Genomic DNA, 18,924 nt, shown 5'->3' on the forward strand with positions numbered 1-18,924 from the left:
TTAATAAATAATTTTAATATTTACGTTTATATATTATATTATCGCACCCATGAATCATCATCATCATTATCATCATCATCATCATCATCATCCTCATCATCATCATCATCATCATCATCATCATCATCATTATAATCATTCAAAGTTTTTCCATTTTTTTATTCTTCCTTTTCAATATCACCAAACGACGAACACAGTGACGCCCTTGTACTCAATTACACGTATATTTTATCGCAAAAAAATTACATGTTAATCCGCAAATGAGTTTCATTCACTTTAATTACTTTTCTACGTTCACGGAAATATTTTCGATGCTGTTTCGATCTGAAAAACGTATGGTTGTTAAATACCGTTTTTTTTTTCTCGAATAAGAAATTGATATACGAGTTAGTTTAAAAAAATCTATTGATCTCTCCTTATTATATATTATTTTAAATTACGAACGAACAAATCTTTCTTCATATAGCGTAAAAATGACGATGAAAAACGTTTTTTATTCATTTTCTTATTTTTTTCTTTCCTTTCATTATATTTATTCCCTTTTTAACATTTAAGTATAATATCACTATGTTATTATTACTTTATAATATCTCATCGTCATCACATATTCGTCGAATGAATTATGTCTGACGTACCTGCTCGTTGTAAATTATAAATTCTAACAAATGTTGCGTTCTTGCGGTATTTTAAAAAATCACAATACATACTTATTTTTTTTTTCTTATAATATTGACTTTTCTTTTTCTTTTTAGTTTTGAGCATTGCGTTAATGTTCCTCTCGGTGAATCGTTCGTTTCTTTTGTTTCTTCCTTTCCATTGTTCGAATCAAATGACAATTCGAATCATTATCGAAACAATGACTTTTTATTCACATCGCAATTTGTTTGTTTACGTCTGTTTGTTTGATAATTTTTTTTTTATCTCTTTTATTCTTGTCATCACAGATTTTTCACCGTCATCCTATAAGACGTAATAAAAAATGCTTTCACTTCGGGTAGAGAAGGATTTCGGGCGGGGTGGAATGGAGGGTGGGGGGTGGGGCTGTGGCCAAGAGGATATATCATACAAAAAATATTGCGCGCACTGCGCGCTGATATAAAATATATTCTCATGTATACTGTACAAGCAAGCATTCGTTCTTCTTTTTTATGTTAGCCTTAAATGTCTCGTTCTTATAGATTGATTAATTAATTAATTAATCAATCAATTAATTCGACATTTATACAATAAATAGTCGTGGCTTCATTTCTACTACATATGTATGTATCTAAATCTCTACTTTCGTTGCCGCACAATACACAACACAACAATATCAACAACAACAACAACAACAACATGCACACACGTCCCTCGCAACTTCTCTTCGAAACTCTCTTTTACTCGTTCATCAGAATAAAAAAAAAAAAAAATTAAATAAAAGAAAAAAAGAATAAGTGAGTTCATTGACTTTGGTATATCGATATATATATATATATTACTATTATTATGCATATTCTTTCTTTCTTTTTCTATTATTATATTTTTTGTTTTTTTCTCGTTCTTCGTTAATTAATAATTTTCCTCGAACGAGGAAGAATCTTAGCGCGAATCCGAAAATTCTAATTTCTTTCTTTTTTTTTTTTTACCTAAACTTCGATAGAAATGTCGATCTGAATTCGTGATATAAATAATTTTGATGGGATTTTTAAAATGCTGTTAAAATAATAATAATAATAATAATAATAATAATAATAATAATAATAATAATAATAAAGATTTTCTTAATAACTACGTGTGTGTTTATAAAAAGAAGACTTTTGTAATGTTTACGATTTATTTCTTTCTTTTTTTTTTTTAATTTATTAACGCAAAATGTAGTTTTTGTTGCCATTATTTTTATAATAATAGTAATAATAATAATAATAATAATAATAGTAATAATAATAATAATAATAATAATAATAATAATAATAATAATAATAATAATAAGCATAGTAAATAATAATAATAAAACAATGGTACACACAGAATTTTAAAAGTCGCCATGAAAATTTTCGACTTTTTTCTCAATTGGAGAACGAAATGGTTTCAGAAACCAAATCTTTAATATTATTCTATATATATACGTGTGTGCGAGTGTGTTTGTATTATTTTACAACTATTTAACAGTATCAGAATTTTCGAATTCACAAAGTTTTCTCACACAATTGTGTGTTACGAGTATTTGAAAATATAAAATATCAAAAAAAAAAAAAAAAAAAAAAAAAAAGAAAAAAAAAGAAAAGAAAAAAGATAAAAATTCGCGTATTCGTCAGAAAGCGTATAAAATACTATACGTAGATACTGTAGATTTACATTAAGGAAGTATACATATACATATATAGGTATATAATTACATTGAACAATACTTAATGATAACACATATGTAAGTAGATTCGAAAAGTAAAATGAACCACTTTTTTTATCGGTATCGTTGAGTTGTTAATTTTTTGTTTCTTTTTTTTTTTTATTATTATATACGTCGATAAATTATTATAGCAAGAGACTTTTCTTCTTTTATTTCTCGACGTAACATATTATGCAAAAATTTTTATAAAACTTAATAATAGTTATACTTCGCATTATATCGTATAAAAAAAGGACTGTAATATATAATATAATTTTCCGAGTGACACACACTTCGAATGTATTTTTTTCTTTTTTTCGTATAATTCAGTATGTATAACTCGTATTAATGAGTATAGTTGTCAAAGACAATACTTCGATATTTTCTTACGTACAATTATCAAATTTAACAAATATGATAAACGCGCGCGAAGAGAAGAAAAATACTGTATCGTTAGAATTTTTACGTTACGTGATAAGTTATACGTTATATGAACAAATGTATATAAAAGTGTACAGAGAACGAACGAGGGCTTTGTAAAAAACCTAAATTCTTCTTAATCAATATATATATATGTATATGTATATATATATATATATATATATATATATATATATCAGTATAAATATGTAAAAGCTAAAAGTTATTGAATTTATACATGTCGATTATATTTTATATCGTAACGCTTATTTTCTTTTTTTATGTATCTGGAATTATATTAATAACAAATAAAAGTTTCGATAAAAATTTTACGCCCAAGTGTTTCCTACATTACGACACCTGTAATTGTGTAAACGTTAAAAACGGCGCAACTCGTAATTAATGCTTTGTAAGCAAATTGTAAAAGAGAATAAAAGGAAAAAAATTAAAAAACCATCTGCTAATTACGACGAATCTTTTTTAAAAAAGACGTTCGTGCGTGTGTTAAGACTATTTCTTATTATTATTATTAATATGTTTTTTTTTTTTCTTTTTCCTTATAATTTTGACCGTCTCGATGAAGATATTAAAACTCTAATTCTCCCTATATACGTTAAACATGTTGTGCTAATAATAAGTAATTAATCTAGAATTATCGTATTAATCAATTATTATGCGTTTTCGTGTCTAATTCGCTTGGTTATTTTTTTCTTATTAATCTCAGTTAAATAAAAAATGTGCGGCTTCCTTTATTATTTACATACATATGTATACTTACGTCTGGTAAAATTGAAACACGAATTAATTATGTAAATATATATTAATTTGATTTTGTTAATCGATTACAAAAAAAGTTTCTTAAACACTTTATATGCGGACAACGAAAAGTTATTCCGTTTCTTACTTGGATCCCTGTGAAATTTTCTCAGTAGTCAAGCCAATTTCAGAGGCATAAAACTAGTTTGTAGTCAGTTATGTGCGACATGTGTATATATTAGTTTCGTGTGTATTTATTTCACGAAATAGCCAAAAATAGACCCGTGGCACGTAACTAGGTTAATACATGAATAATATTCCGCATATAAAGGTATTAACGATAAAATAAAATAAAAGGAAATGAAATGAAATAAAATAAAATAAAATAATACATCCGAAACTAAGGATAGATCTTGTACCGTGCAAAAAAAAGAAAAAAGAGAAAAAAGAAGAAAAAAGAAAAGTGGATTATTAAACAAAATTTTATCAGACGCCTCGACGACGAAATGTGTAAAAATAAAAGATATGCAGCCGTATATCAAATATATTATGTTTAAAATTCGCTAGAATATATGCGCTCATTTATAGTCCCTAAAGACTTCATGTACATTTGCAAATATTGTTCGATATATATATATATATATATATATATATATATATATATGTATATATCGTTTTCTGAGGACACATACTCACACACATACACACATGTATATTCATACACACGTCTCTTCCTCTCCCCCTCCCTCCAACCCTCTCCTTCTCTCTTTATTTTCTGTGCTCGAATCTTCTCAATCAAAAAAGTCATTGCTTATCGTCTCTCTGAACAGCATGTTAAAATTCAGTCTTAGATATTATATTAATCGTCAAGTATAATTTTTGAAAAACGTATAGAGCAGGATAGAGGGAGGAGAGGAGATAAGAAATAATCTACATTTGTTCCGAAGCCACGATAAATTATTATACTACTTAAAGTTTCTTTCCTTCTTTTTTTTTTTTTTTTTTTTTTTTTATATACTCCGAGCATCGTTTGCATTCATAGAAAACGAATTCCTTCGTCGTTACAATATTCAAAAAGTATGTACTAAATTTACGGTCGCAGTTACATGTGCTTCATGACTTTCGTGTCAGTATGTATATACATGTATATATCAGTCGATAATCATGAAAAGTGGACTAAGCAGAAAATGAAAAAAAAAAAAATAAAACCAACAAAAAAATTAATCCGTCGCATAATTCGTATAGCAATGATATAATTATACGAATTACGTAATAAACTAATTATTTTTTTTTTATGACTTACTATTAGACCATACTTTCAAATCACCAATTCATATATAATATTTATATATATATATATATATATATATATATATATATATATATATATATAAATTTCATCGAGAGACGGGACTGCCAGGCACCTTTCGATTATTCATGCGATTTTAACACGAGTTGCAAAATAACGTCGAAGGGAAGAATCAGAAAATAGGAACACTTGTTTTGCTGTGTAATTTATATTAAAATCATAATCCTATAAAAAAATGTAATTCTTTTTAATATTCCATAATTAAGAATTCAAAATTAATCTTTCGACATTAAAAATATATTTTTCGATAAATTTAAGAGACGTTTATGTTCGTCAAGTTTTTTGGTTCTTGAAAGAATTAATCAAGGGGTTAGACTTCGGAGAAAAAAAAAAAAAAAGAAAGAGAACAAAAAACAATATATCGAAAAAGCATTTACAATTTGTACTCTTCCCTTAGTACTTAGTCACACGCGATAATAGTGTTAGTGAAATATAAAAAATTAATTCGTAGATCGAATTCGAATTATAGTTCGTATAGTTGTTCAATTTTTTTTTTGTTTATTTTCCGACATTACCGCGAAGATGGAGGATTTCTTCTTCTTTTTTTTTTTCGGATATAATAAAAATCTATAAAACAACAAATTATTTCGTTATACAAGCGAATTGATACGTGCACGATTGATACGAGAATTTTTCAAATTTCCTTTTACAATGTTATCAAAGGTATCAACGGATGATCCAGCTTGAAAATGATTTCTATCACCCGACGAATATGAGCGCATAATTTTATCTAATATTGATTTTTTTTCTGTTTTTTTTCCCTCTTCTTCTTCTTCTTCTTTTTTTTTTGTTTTTTATTTTTTACAATATTTCTCATCGACGATACTGGCACACGACATGCAGATACACACATACATACATACATACAATACATACATACACACGACGCAACGATTTTTTATAATTCATTTTACCCTTCGACTTTTTAAATTAAAAAGGAGAAAGGGCGTGTATTGGCAGAGGACGTGGCGTCTTGAAACTTTGGACGTTTAGTAGTTGTTCCACCTTGCAACTTTACGATGTTTAAGCAACACGGTCAGGCATCAGTCTCGCCTTTTAACCTTAGACGTGCGAAGTCCTCGAATACAATGTCATCGTCGCCATCGGCTTCCCTGTATAAAAAAAAACAAGGGAAAAGGGAAACGAAAAGGAAGCGAAACGTTAATAAAAAAAATGATAAGTAACGAGACAATATTCAAGAAAAAGAGATTTAGATTAATAAATATTGAAAAGACGAAGGAAAAAAGAAAAAGATTCAAAGGTAAACAAAAATATATTGAAATGAAATGTTAATATTTTTTGCATTGAAATACTGTGAGAAAGTATTTTTTAACGATATGATATAAATTACAAACAATTGGATATTAAAAGACATACTTTGTTTCTATGCTATTTTGAAAATTTTTTTAATTACACAAGTGAACATTTTTTAAGAATGAAAAGTATCAATTATAACTTTGTTCACTTTCATGATCATGTTAATTACTTGTATAAAATATATTTATATTTTATTTTATTCCAATAAAAGACATGGAAATAAATAAAATTGATTTGTAGACGTTCGTTGGTGTTTCTTAAATAAAATAAAATAAAATAAAATAAAATAAAATAAAATAAAATAAAATAAAATAAAATAAAATAAAATAAAATAAAATAAAATAAAATAAAATAAAATAAAATGAAAAAATAAATAAAGAAATAAATTGAAATCGAAATAAAAATCCAAGCACACTTCTTTCATACATATATCTTGATTAAATCTCGGAACAATCCTGATAGTTCTATGTTAACCAGAAATTTTCTACAAATATTCGATCAAAGTGGTAATGGGATTGAAGGGAAGGAGCGAAAATGGTTCGGAATTGGGCGGTAACTTGATAATAGTCGTGGCTTACGTGTCCAGTTGGATGAGGTTGGTATCGAGCGGTACCTCGTCACCATCCCCTTTATTCGTTGGACTTGGAGGTGACGTTGACAGAGTTGATTTTTCTTCTTCTGGTTTAGGATGCATCAAAATAAATGGCAATTCGGCGACTAGTTCGCTGTTAAAAATCAAATTACTCGTTAGCAGTTTTTTTCGATGTCGGATTAAACGGGTGTTCGAAATTCGATCGATCTAAATATTTTTGATTATTACAATTTTTTTTTCTTTTGATTTCCTTTCCCTCGATGAACTAGTTTTTTTTTTTTTTTGTTTAAATATTGAAGATTAATCGAGAGAACTTTTTTTTTTCTTCATCAAATCAGATAAAATAGATCGGAAAATATTTTGATGTAAATTAATAAAAACGAATAAATGAAGTATAATTAATCGACTGGAAAAAAAAGTGAAATTACTTTTACTTATTCGATCGCTTCATTACGTTCTATTATATTATTTAAAAATAATAATTTTCTTTTCTTTTATATTTTTTTACTTACCCTCCGAGCGCACCGAGACAGAGTTTCACTTTGACCTTGTACTGGACGATAATTCCTAGGTTTTCGCGTTGAGATGGATCTACGACGCTGCGATTATGACACATGAACAATTATAAAAATTTCTTGATTACACGATAAAAAAAAAAAAAAAAAAAGAGAGAGAGAAAAAGACGTGGTAGCCTGACATGCAAGTTATTAGCTGGACGTACATGCTAAGCAAAGAACATGGAAATATTTTCAAAAAGAGCAATCGGTACGTATTAACACTAGAAAATTTTTAAGACCTTTCTTCTTATTGAAATTACAAGAAAAAAGAAATTAAGAATTATTTATGCGTGTATATGTGTAAATGAAACTTTACATTCCTTTATTTTATTTTTTCTTTTCCAGTGTTAAAACGCAGAGAGTAAGTTCCACGGATAAAAAACAAAAATTTTTATTAGGATTGTATGCACGAAAGAAGAAGAGAAAAAAAAGAAGAAGAAAAAAAAAGGAAAGAAAAAAGAAACTAGCGATTTAACAAATAATGACATAAACAGCTTACGATTTCTCTCTCGATTTTTTCTTTTTCTTTTTTCTTCCCAATAAAAACGTCAACTTTAAGAGATAGTAAAATACACTAACAAAATATTCGAAGGGTTAATAACATCTTTATATAACACACGAAGAGCGCATGCATTTTTTAAGCGTTATCAGCGTAATGTACCGACGTGAGTGCAGAAAAAAAAGAGAGAGAAAAAAAGAGCACAGTGATGGAGATTCTGATTCTTTTTCTTTTTTTTTTGTTCTGTTCTTTCTTTCCGTCACATTATTACAGTTTACCGCTTACTATACAGGTAGATTATTTTTTTCCTCTTTGAATCTTTTTCTGCTATTTATAATTCACTTCATTGTATAATGGATTTAACTTCGTTCGTTTATTTTTTGTCTTTTTCTTTTTTCCCCCCTCTTAATAATAAAAATTCGAATTTCGCGCAGATACGATGACACGTCGATCACACATATACAAGGATATACGTATAATCGAACCACAGAAATTAATATTTCTTCGCCGACATTCCTATCTCCCGAGACAAGTTCTTTTTTCGTCGTTTGCGTTACGCACATCGATCGGACTTCCTTCGAATGAAACGTGTCAGCCGGTTATCCCATTGCTTTGCTTGCTCTCACTTCGAATCTCGAAAGAATAAAAATGCTGACGTGCTCTCGAGAAGCCGCGCCTTTTTTCTTTTCTTTTCTTTTTTTTCTCTTCCCATGAATTAACGTATACACATTAGGTCACAAAAATGTACGGATACCTTTTAAAATTGTGCTACTCTTTCAAGCTTGAGTAAAGCGCGTCGTTTCTCTTTTTTTAATAGATGTAAAGCACTTAACGTTCTACAGGAAATACGTAAAAAGAAAAGAGAAAAAAGCACTATGATTTTCTATTAGCATCGATAAAAAATACAATTATAAAATATATAGTTATAATAGTTTTTTCCCACATATGTAGTTTGTGTGTGTGTGTGTGTTTCGAAAAGTGTTCGATTATTTGTATGACCCGCTATATATACTTTTCGATAATACATATATACGTCTAACGAAATAATATCTCGAAAATTCAACAATTTTTTTACTTTTCTCGATCAATATATTTTTTATCGATAAAATTTCGTCACGAATCGTACCACGAATAATCCTGCCTTTTGATAAATACATTCTTATGCGAATGAATAATAATATCGAGAACGAAGGAAAGTATCGATAATATTGATAATAATAATTATTGATGATAATAATAATTATTATTATCAATATTTTTGAAGAATTTCTCGGGTAAATTCGTCGTAGTTCCCGCTCGCTAAAATCATATAACTCCGCTTAATGGATATACTTGCTATAATATGACGTGCGACGTGATACTATTTCGAGAGATTATCCGTTGTTATATCTAATGAAAAACGGGGACTATAAATCGTAATTCCGGTGCCTCTTCGACGTTTTTTCTATATTAAACGAAAATTCATATTATTGTACGTTCTAAGGTAAGAAAAAGCATCGAAGAAAAATTATGAACGTACTTACGAAATCTTAAACTATTTTAATTCCTTTGAAAATTAAGAATTACGAATCAAGAAATCTTAAACAAAGAAAAAAAGAAAGAAAGAAAGAAAGAAAATATATACGACAAATATAATCTTATATATATTTATATTTTTTTTATTCTTTTCTTTCTTTCTTTCTTTCTTTCTTTTTCTGTAAGTCTTGTCAATGCGCGACTAAATAGAAGAAGAATTGTACGTCTAAAAAACTTAACGTTCTTTAATAAATAAGTAAACAAACAAATAAATAAATAATTTATCTTTTTTACTTCTTTTCTCTTGACTTATGAGAATATCCCAGATTTTTCGTCCGCGAAAACTCACTAAATTTTAGAAAATCCTTTGTGGAAAAGAGGACGAAATACAAAATAGAAAAAGAAAATAAAAAATAATATATATAATTAAAAACAAAATGAACTTCGAATAAAAGCGCTCGATCGTGCAGAGATACAGAAATAGAGAGAGAGTGAGAGCGAGAGAGAAACAAATACGCTGTCGATAGTCCCATTCTATGAGATAAGAAAAAAAATTAAACTACAAGTAGATTTTCATTGCAAACGAAAGCGAAGCTTTTTGCCCAGCCAGTAAAGAAGCGAGCGAAATAGATAAACAGAGTAAGAGAAGAGAGATAGATAAAGAGAAAGAGAGAGAGAGAGAGAGAGAGAGAGGGAGAGAGAGAGAGAGAGGGAGAGAGAAAAAGAGAGAGAGAGAGAGATAAATAGACGGAGGCCATAGATGATTTCCTTTTCCAGAGTTTAAGAAGAAAAGTTTTCTTCAGTATGTGAACGAATAAACGGCACAATGCGAACATGAGAATCGAGATAAAAGTTTTAGAGAACCGATCAAATCGAGAAAGACGTCAAGAAAAAGATGAAAATAGAAAAAGAGTACGAGAGAAAGAAAGAGAAGAATAGAGAGATAGAGATATAATGTATCGCGTTATATACCGTATATATGTGTATGTATATATACACCTATATATATATAACACAAGTTTTGAATCACTTCGAGTATCATTCGAAAACAGAAATTTTTGTTTGATTGATCGTTTGAATGAAAATAATATTAACAAATCTTAACAATGTAATCATAGTCTAAAGAAAAAAATGATAATATATATATATAGATTACTTTAAAGAATTTTTTCAACCATCGAATTATTATCGACTGTGATTCGAAATTCTCCATACTGATTGCGAATCGTTTGAAGGCTAACAAGAAAATAGAATGAGAGTATATCGGATATCCATTGCTAACGTAAAAAGACGTATGCACGTTACAGTTTATATGTATGCATAGATATATATATATATTTATATGTATATGTATTGTATGCACGATGTATTCGATGTATATACGATGTATGAATGCATTTACGATGTCTCATTTTAATCGCAAGCAGCGTTTATGATATTCTTACAGGGTGCTGGACGCCAGATTGGTGTCCTCGTCTTTGAGTTGGCCGTCGAGGGCGAGCCCCCATTTATCTTTGTTGTTGGCGAGAAGCGGTGTCAGAGAGAAGACTTTGCTCAGCGTGAAACCCGGCCCCACTGGGCATCCCTCCCTAACAAATATTTACAATAAGTATCATGCCGTTTATATATAATCTGTTCTTGGACAAAATTAGAAAGAAAGAAGAAGAATAGATTAAAATGAAAGAGAAAGAGAAAGAGAGAGAGAGAGAGAGAGAGAGAGAGAGAGAGAGAGAGAGAGAGAGAGAGAGAGAGAGAGGGAGAGGAAGAGACAGATTCGAAGAAATATTAAACGCCGAGCTAATCAACGAACTCGTCTGAATCTCGAATTCTATCTAGTCTAATCTTAATTAGAAATCTCATTACAATCTCATTAAATATCTTTCTTTATCTCTCTCATTCTCTCTTTCTTTCTTTCTCTCCCTCTCTTTCGTTATAACGAAATTCACGACGTATCGCGTGTTAACAGATTAATTATTCCATTAGTGCAGATAAAAATCCAAAAGATTTCTTTTTCACAATGGATTTTGTCTGAAAGAGAGATAGATAGATAGAGAGATAGATAGATAGATAGATAGAGAGAAAGAGAGAGAGAGAGAGAGAGAGAGAGAGAGAGAGAGAGAGAGAGAGAGAGAGAGAGAAATACAGAGATTTATAACTCGCTGTAGTAGGTATCTATATGTGAGAGAATTATGTATGGATGTTTTACACGAATGAAATTGGATGGCACGTTATTTTCGTTTTGAATTCGCCAGAGGACACGACGATGAGCGCTTATAATTGGAATTTTGACTAATTACGCGAGTATCACCTCCCCTTTTTTTCTTTTCTTTTTTAACATCGTTCATAGAGACATGCACGGTGACGAGAATTCACATTCGATGTACCCATGAGAACATCGTTTTCCTTTCGTTCGAAAGAAATTACATAATTGATATAATTTTCAATCGAGCTCCCTCCACTTACGCTTATGACGCCATATTCAACTATGTAGGACTATAGGTAGAATTATCTACTTTGTCACGTGACATTAAGCTACAAAACATCCAATCATATCAAACCTCTAGTGCACCACCAACGTATACCAATGTGCACGTATGTATGTATGTATGTATGTATGTATGTATGTATGTATGTATGTATGTATGTATGTATGTATGTATGTATGTATGTATGTGAACACAAAGGTATACGTATACATAGTAAAATATCTCACAGCTTGTGCGTTACACCGGCATACATAATATCAAGAATAAAATATACACAGGAGCAACGATAACAAGGTATAAGAGAGAGTATGATATACGTATATCGAGTATCGTTTCAATATACGTGGATTGATAATACAGAGGTGTTAGAAAGAAGAAGTGCATTAGTTATCGTTGATAATCAGAAGTAGGAGAAAAGAGTGGGGGTGTGTGTGTGTAGGGAGATATCTAACAGACGAAAAAACCATCACCGATCGTGATCAATAACCAGGTATATATATATACATATATATATATATACATATATATATATATATATATATATATATATATATATATATATATCTGGTAACAGGCCACCACGCAAAAAACCCCAGCACAAAATCACCAATAAAATAAGTGGCATTCCATTCTCCAAGAAAGATATATAGGTATATACATACACGTGTGTATATATATATGTATATATAGTCTCACGTTACACAAATTTACTTTTCATAAAGATCACAGAATCGATGGAGACCTTAAACGGGCTTTTGTTCTATTTTTCCTTTTTCTTCTCCTTCTTCTTTCTATTTTTTTCGTTTTTCTTTCTTTCTTTCTATTTTTTTTTAACAATTTTTCAAACAACCATTCCTTCAAATTATACAAACGTTTGATCTAATGTATCCACTATGTGACTTGTATAGACACATAGCGTATTTTATAAACCATCGTTGACAGTCTCCATTTTCTTGAAACCTTAAAAAAAAAAAATTCGCGTTCAATGTTCGAGCACACACTCACATTGTGCTAGATGCGAGGTTGGTGTCCTCGTGCTTAAGTTGACCGTCTAGAGCAAGACCTCGCTTGTCTTTGTTGTCGGCAAGCGTCGGCCTTAGAGAAAAGACCTTGCTCAAGGTGAATCCCGGCGCTACCCCTATACTGCCAGTGCAATCATCTTATTTTCCTTTTTCATATTTTCAAGATTCAAATGTAAAATTCATTCTATACCTAGCATGGGTTGGTGTTTTGTAATATATTCAGGGAAACGCATAATGAAATTTTGAAGCATCTAACCCATTCTATTGATCTCGTCATCGATTTTATAGGTCGTGATGAAAAAAATGAATTTACGATTGGATTAGAGCTTGGAAATAGATATACCTTGTCAACTTTATTTCTACATCTGATTTTTTTTTTAATACTTAATATTATAGAAATAAATTCGATGACCCAATAAAAATTATTCGAATAATATTAAGATATGCAAACGCGAAGTTTAACGATTTTAGATATTAACCCGATTTATATAGTATGCATATTTTACGCGTTGTTATTATTATCATGTTTTTCAAGTCTACAACATTTTAGAAATAAGGTTTATCTGTTCCCAAACTAATGAATAATTGAATGTATGTATAATAACAAAGAAAAAAAAAAGAAACAAAAATATATATATATATATATAAAAGAATCGATTGAAATCTTTTGTTTGTTTGTTTGTTCTTTCGTTCGTTCATAGGATCAATTGTTCGCCGTAAAGCGATATAATGAATCCATAGCAATGTTTATTCAGACGATTATTATCGTTATCATCGTCATCATCGTTGTCATCCTTGTCAAGGTAGAATTAACTGGAAGGTACTCACTCGCTTTCGGCCTCAGCGACGATGCACTTGTATTGCGCGGTTGAAAACAAACAAATGTCTGCGAACTGTCGCACGGACACCTTTATCTTTTTAACTGTTCGATTACTATTGTTCGCGATGTGCACGTTAATGGCTATGTTCTCGCCATGATGATAAAGCTCCTTATCAAGAGACGCCTCCAAGTGTAGCCTGCTAGGCGACATCAGAAACTCTTTGCTGACCTCAACGTACGGTTGCTCGCCTTGCTTAGATGGCGCGTACATGATCTTCCGTATCGCAAGCCTTACTGAATTTCTGCAACGACCAACGAATAAAACGTTCTCATTAATTTTATACACGCAAAAAATCTTTAAATAATAATTTATTTTTATTACCGATAAATAATTACTTGTATCGATACTCTCGATCTTAATGCATACTCATATGACAAAAAGAAAAATTAATTTTTTCCTCCCCCTTTTTTTTTTTGATTACATCTCTTAGAATACTTTTAAACATATTCATTACATCACTGGAATGTTTAGATTAAATGTTTGATGTAAGTAAAATAAATAAATAGTTAAAAAAATTTTCTTGGAAATTCAAGAGAATTAAAAATATTTATAAAAAATATAATTAGAAATAATAATAATAATAATAATAATAATAATAATAATAATAATAATAAAAAGAAGGAAACAGATTGGAATCTTTTTTTGTTATACGAGAAAAATAACTAAAAGGTACATAGGATATTTTTATTTATAAGAGAATGTCCTTAAATAACGTCCAATATTGATTCCACTATGTGAGTGTAATCGTAAATTTTTAAGAGAGCCCATTACGATACCTTTTATGGGGTTTGTCGTCCTGAGTTTCGCCCACGAACGCCTTTAGCTCGTAATCGACGCCGCACGGTTTACCGTTGTCACCAGGTGCTGGTTGTAACGTCACCGAGGCCGGACAATGTGGCGGCAGCTCGAAGTAGAACGGATAAGCATTACTTCCTAATTTCTTTATTAGCCTCTCTTGAAGACGCGTCAGCTCCCTGCGCGGCTGAGAACTGGTCACCTGAGGATATATTTGTTCCGCAGCGAGATAAAGATCCTTTCGGAAATAAAGTCCGAGCACGTCGAGATCGTCTCTTCCATATTTAAACGCTGCCAAAACATGGCCGAAAACTTTTCGGTCTTTCACGTAATCCGGATCAATGAGTACTATACCGTCTGCAACGTAAAAAGTCATATATATAAATATCATAGAACATATATAAATATATAAAAAATATATAGAGCATCTAAAAAGGGCTAAGAAATAATTCACAACTTCATATTTAACCTTCTGCACTATAATCTCACCTCTGACGTGATAACACTATTTTTTTTCTCTCTCTATACAACTCTTGAGTCATCACTGACACGTGATACTTCATTTAATTAATAAGACAAGTTATAGTGGGAAAACAGTTTCATTCCAAAATTACTTTTCCAGGTATACGTGTGCTTACGTACTAAAATAGATGAGATATTAAAAGCAAAAAAAAAAAATAAATAAATAAAAAGAAAAGAAAAAAAGTGGCGTGTAATTGGCCTATGAGAATAAACTAAGAGAATAATTCTATAGTGCAAAGGGTTAAGTAATGATAAATTTCCTTCTGTTTTTGTAATATTACGTATGTATTCAAATGGTTATTAAGTTGTGTGATATTTGTAATATTTATAATTTATAGTCGTACTTTTTTTTTTTTATTAGTTCTTTTTTATTTTTTCTATTATTTCTTTTTGTATATGCCTTATATTTATTTATTATAAAGGATTAAGAAATAAAAGATTTCTTTACCGATAGGATCAACGTGGGTTATATGATCGACGAAATCTCTCTTTCCAAGGTAAACAGTGATCTTGCCATTGAGACTGGATTTTTTAAAGACACGGGTGGGTTGCCGTCTATTAGCACTGTCCACACTGTCCATAGCGCGTATCCCGGGGCCCGAACTGGCCCCTAATTCATTTGAGTCCTCAATGCACGTGAAATCTAGCCACTAATTGTAACACTGTAAAAGATAGACGATAAATATATCATGATTGATGATCAAAAGTTTTCAAGGGAGTTCCGAATGTTCTCTTAAATGCGCGCGCGCACTTACACACACACACACACACAGACAGAGAGAGAGAGAGAGAGAGAGAGAGAGAGAGAGAGAGAGAGAGAGAGAGAGAGAGAGAGAGAGAGAGAGAGAGAGAGAGAGAGAGGAGGTATAACGATTGATGTAATATTCTCAATGAAAGATCTAGGCGCATGAGTAATAACTCACGTTGTATGTATTTATTTACAGAGACATTTATATATATATATATATATATATATATATATATATATATAGCTGCGGAATGCATGCGGATGTCTATATCACAATGGAGACGCATAACAGGTATGGAACTCTTTGCTGCATAAAATACGATCCATGATTAGTGTCAAGTATACTTCCCTAACCGTGCATAATACATTCATATATTTATATATATATGTATATATATATATATACACATACATAGAGATATGCACATTCATGTATATATAGGTATACACACGTGTATATTATTCATGTATGTACGTACAGAATTACCTATAAAGTATTTTAACTTTCGTCAGGGTCCACCGCCATGATGCACAATTTATTTAACTTTTTTTGCGTTTGACAGCAACTCGCCATATTGCATTTTGTGTGTGTGTACTTGCAAGAATATATATATCTACCTACTATTGCTATTTTTTCCGACATTTACGAGCGAAAAGTTTGGAGATTTATGGCATTAGGTATTTATTAGATAGTTTAGTATATAGAAGCGTAAGCTCGAGAGACAAACGAATGTTATAGACGAGAATATTAACAACATGACGAACTTAGCGAGAAATGTAGTAAGACCGATTTGCGTCAGGATTGCGTTGTCGGTAAACATGACGCAAACTCGAACCAACTCGAAATTCTAATTGACACGATAAGTTTCTCCGATCGTCGACGAAAAAGTAACGCCGTGTATAACATTGTAAACGGATGAAAAAGAAACGAAATAAGATCTCGAAAACGATATGATGGCAGTAGTATAAGGATAATCAAGATTCTCACGTTTTACGTTAAATATGTACGAGCTAACAAATATATTTTATATTGTATTACCTGTATGTATAAACCAGTATGAGAAAAATATACATAAGAATTTTCCCTCAACGTGAAAATTCGCTCGCAAATTATGTATTTTAATTCATATTTATGTATGTATTAATGTATATTCATAGGCCTCTCTAGAAGAGCGTACTAATGTCAAACGACCTAGTTGCACGCTAAAATGATGAATTCGTTAGTTAATAATATGTATATAATATGTAGGTATGTACATATATGTGCGTGTATATATATATATATATATATATATATATATACACATATACATGAATTTTATTATATAAAATTATTACGTTTATCCTACTTTATTTTTATTTTCATTGCGATATCATCATAGAAGAGAAAAATAAAGTTTTCATAGGTAAGGACATTTTGGTAAATTAATTAAAACAAGAAATATAACGAGCTACTATTGTATAACGTTACAAAGTAAAAGAAATTAAATACATACAATAAAAGGTAGCTCCCTCTCGATTATATAAAATGAATGAATCATATCTTCTTAATGATGGAAGATAAACAAATGATATACGTATATCTATTCTTTTTTATTGTGGTTCGCGGTCAAAAAAAAATCGGATAAAGCATTCGTTAGAGAAACTGATAAATCATATGACGTATGTATTTACATATGACGTCTTTCCAACTTATTGTAAATAATAACAAACATACGAATTTTTTCTTTCTTTCTTTCTTTATCAAATTGACCTTTCAAAGAGAGAGATAGAGAGATTTCGTATATTGTCATTAAATATATAGCGAACTTAGAGGAAAGAATGAAACGCTTTTGGAGCGCGCCATGATCGTCGAGACGAGAGAAATTAAATTTCTCGTCGGTGTTACGTCGTTACCCGGGCAGAACCGAAAATTCGAGAGCAGTAGCGAGTACGATAACTTAATTACGAAGCGCTACGTGTAATTGGAAGAATAGCTTGTTCATTAGGCGACGTTCGAAATTCAATTATCGTTCGTATTGCTTTGAAGCGCCATCTTAACGGAGAATCTATGGATATTCGACTTTTTTTTTTTTTTAATGACCACATCCTGCTCTCTCTCTCTCTCTCTCTCGCTTTGAAAATGTGAAATTTTTCAATGGATTTATAAAAATTTTAACACATATGCAAGTAATATTTTCTCCGTTGGTAAACGGACGAGCAAGTGAATAATTGGAAAAAAAAAGAAAAAAAATAAATAAATAAAACGAATATCCCGCTATTTCGTTATCTCTATTAACTTTCTGGGACTTATAAAAATTTTAACACGTATATAAGTAATATTTTCTCCGTTGGTAAACGGACGAGCAAGTGAATAATTGGAAAAAAAAGAAAAAAAAAAAATAATAAAACGAATATCCCGCTATTTCGTTATACATTTTATCTCTATCAACTTTCTGGGATCTCTCCTAGAAAACTCACTTTTCCAAGATGGTCGTCATGGTCGCGAAAAAGTAAGTAGAGAAGGGAGGGAAAGAAAGTAATAGGATTTTCCCTCCTTTTCATTAGGCGTACTTTTCCATCGATTTTGTGGCAGGCAAGCACCCTTCTTGCTTGACTGCTAACTCGAAAACCACTTTCCTTCTTCGTAATCGTTATCGAAGGGAAAAGCTGTTTGGAGAAAAGAGGCGGTATAAGCTCTCGAAAAGAACAACACAACACTTCCGCTCGACGTTCGCGAAGTGCTGCCTTTATTCAATATAACCTATTTTTTTTATTTCTTTTTTATTTTTTCTTTTTTAATTTCTTTTTTTTTAACGCGGAATAATTAAAATCTTATTAAAAGCGTTCAAAAGCAGTTTTTTTTCCTCATCGACATTATACAGGTTGAGTCGAAAGTTTCTATTACGTGATTTCTAAAAATCAATTACTCTTTTTTTTTTTTTTTCTTATTAATACTTTTTAGAATACTTTTTTTCCCCAATTCCTGAACTTTTATAATAATTGTAAATTTTGGGAAGAAAAAATATAGAAGAAAAAAAAAAAAAGAAACCTTGAAATGTCTCGAAAAAGTGTTACAATTAATTATTAAAAATCACTTA

The 18,924-nt window shown here is 30.3% G+C and overlaps 1 protein-coding gene across 4 annotated transcripts in view; it reads right to left on the reverse strand.

Annotated features, from left to right (window-relative positions):
* Nucleotides 1-1,904: 1,904 nt before the first annotated feature.
* LOC122631003 (beta-arrestin-1) overlaps nucleotides 1,905-18,924 on the reverse strand; it is a 22,443-nt gene continuing 5,423 nt past the window's right edge. The window contains exons 2-9 of one of the 4 annotated variants that reach the window (XM_043816160.1): nucleotides 15,545-15,758; nucleotides 14,556-14,931; nucleotides 13,727-14,020; nucleotides 12,882-13,019; nucleotides 10,836-10,979; nucleotides 7,332-7,418; nucleotides 6,806-6,952; nucleotides 1,905-6,022 (exon numbers count right to left, since the gene is read on the reverse strand). In XM_043816160.1, the coding sequence (XP_043672095.1) occupies nucleotides 5,947-6,022; nucleotides 6,806-6,952; nucleotides 7,332-7,418; nucleotides 10,836-10,979; nucleotides 12,882-13,019; nucleotides 13,727-14,020; nucleotides 14,556-14,931; nucleotides 15,545-15,677 (1,395 nt within the window). In that variant the 5' untranslated portion in view covers nucleotides 15,678-15,758 and the 3' untranslated portion in view covers nucleotides 1,905-5,946. The remainder of the gene's footprint in view (nucleotides 6,023-6,805; nucleotides 6,953-7,331; nucleotides 7,419-10,835; nucleotides 10,980-12,881; nucleotides 13,020-13,726; nucleotides 14,021-14,555; nucleotides 14,932-15,544; nucleotides 15,759-18,924) is intronic. The other 3 variants (XM_043816163.1, XM_043816161.1, XM_043816164.1) reach the window with 3 other exon arrangements.

The sequence above is a fragment of the Vespula pensylvanica genome, chromosome 8 (assembly GCF_014466175.1).
Source record: "Vespula pensylvanica isolate Volc-1 chromosome 8, ASM1446617v1, whole genome shotgun sequence".
NCBI lineage: Eukaryota > Metazoa > Arthropoda > Insecta > Hymenoptera > Vespidae > Vespula > Vespula pensylvanica.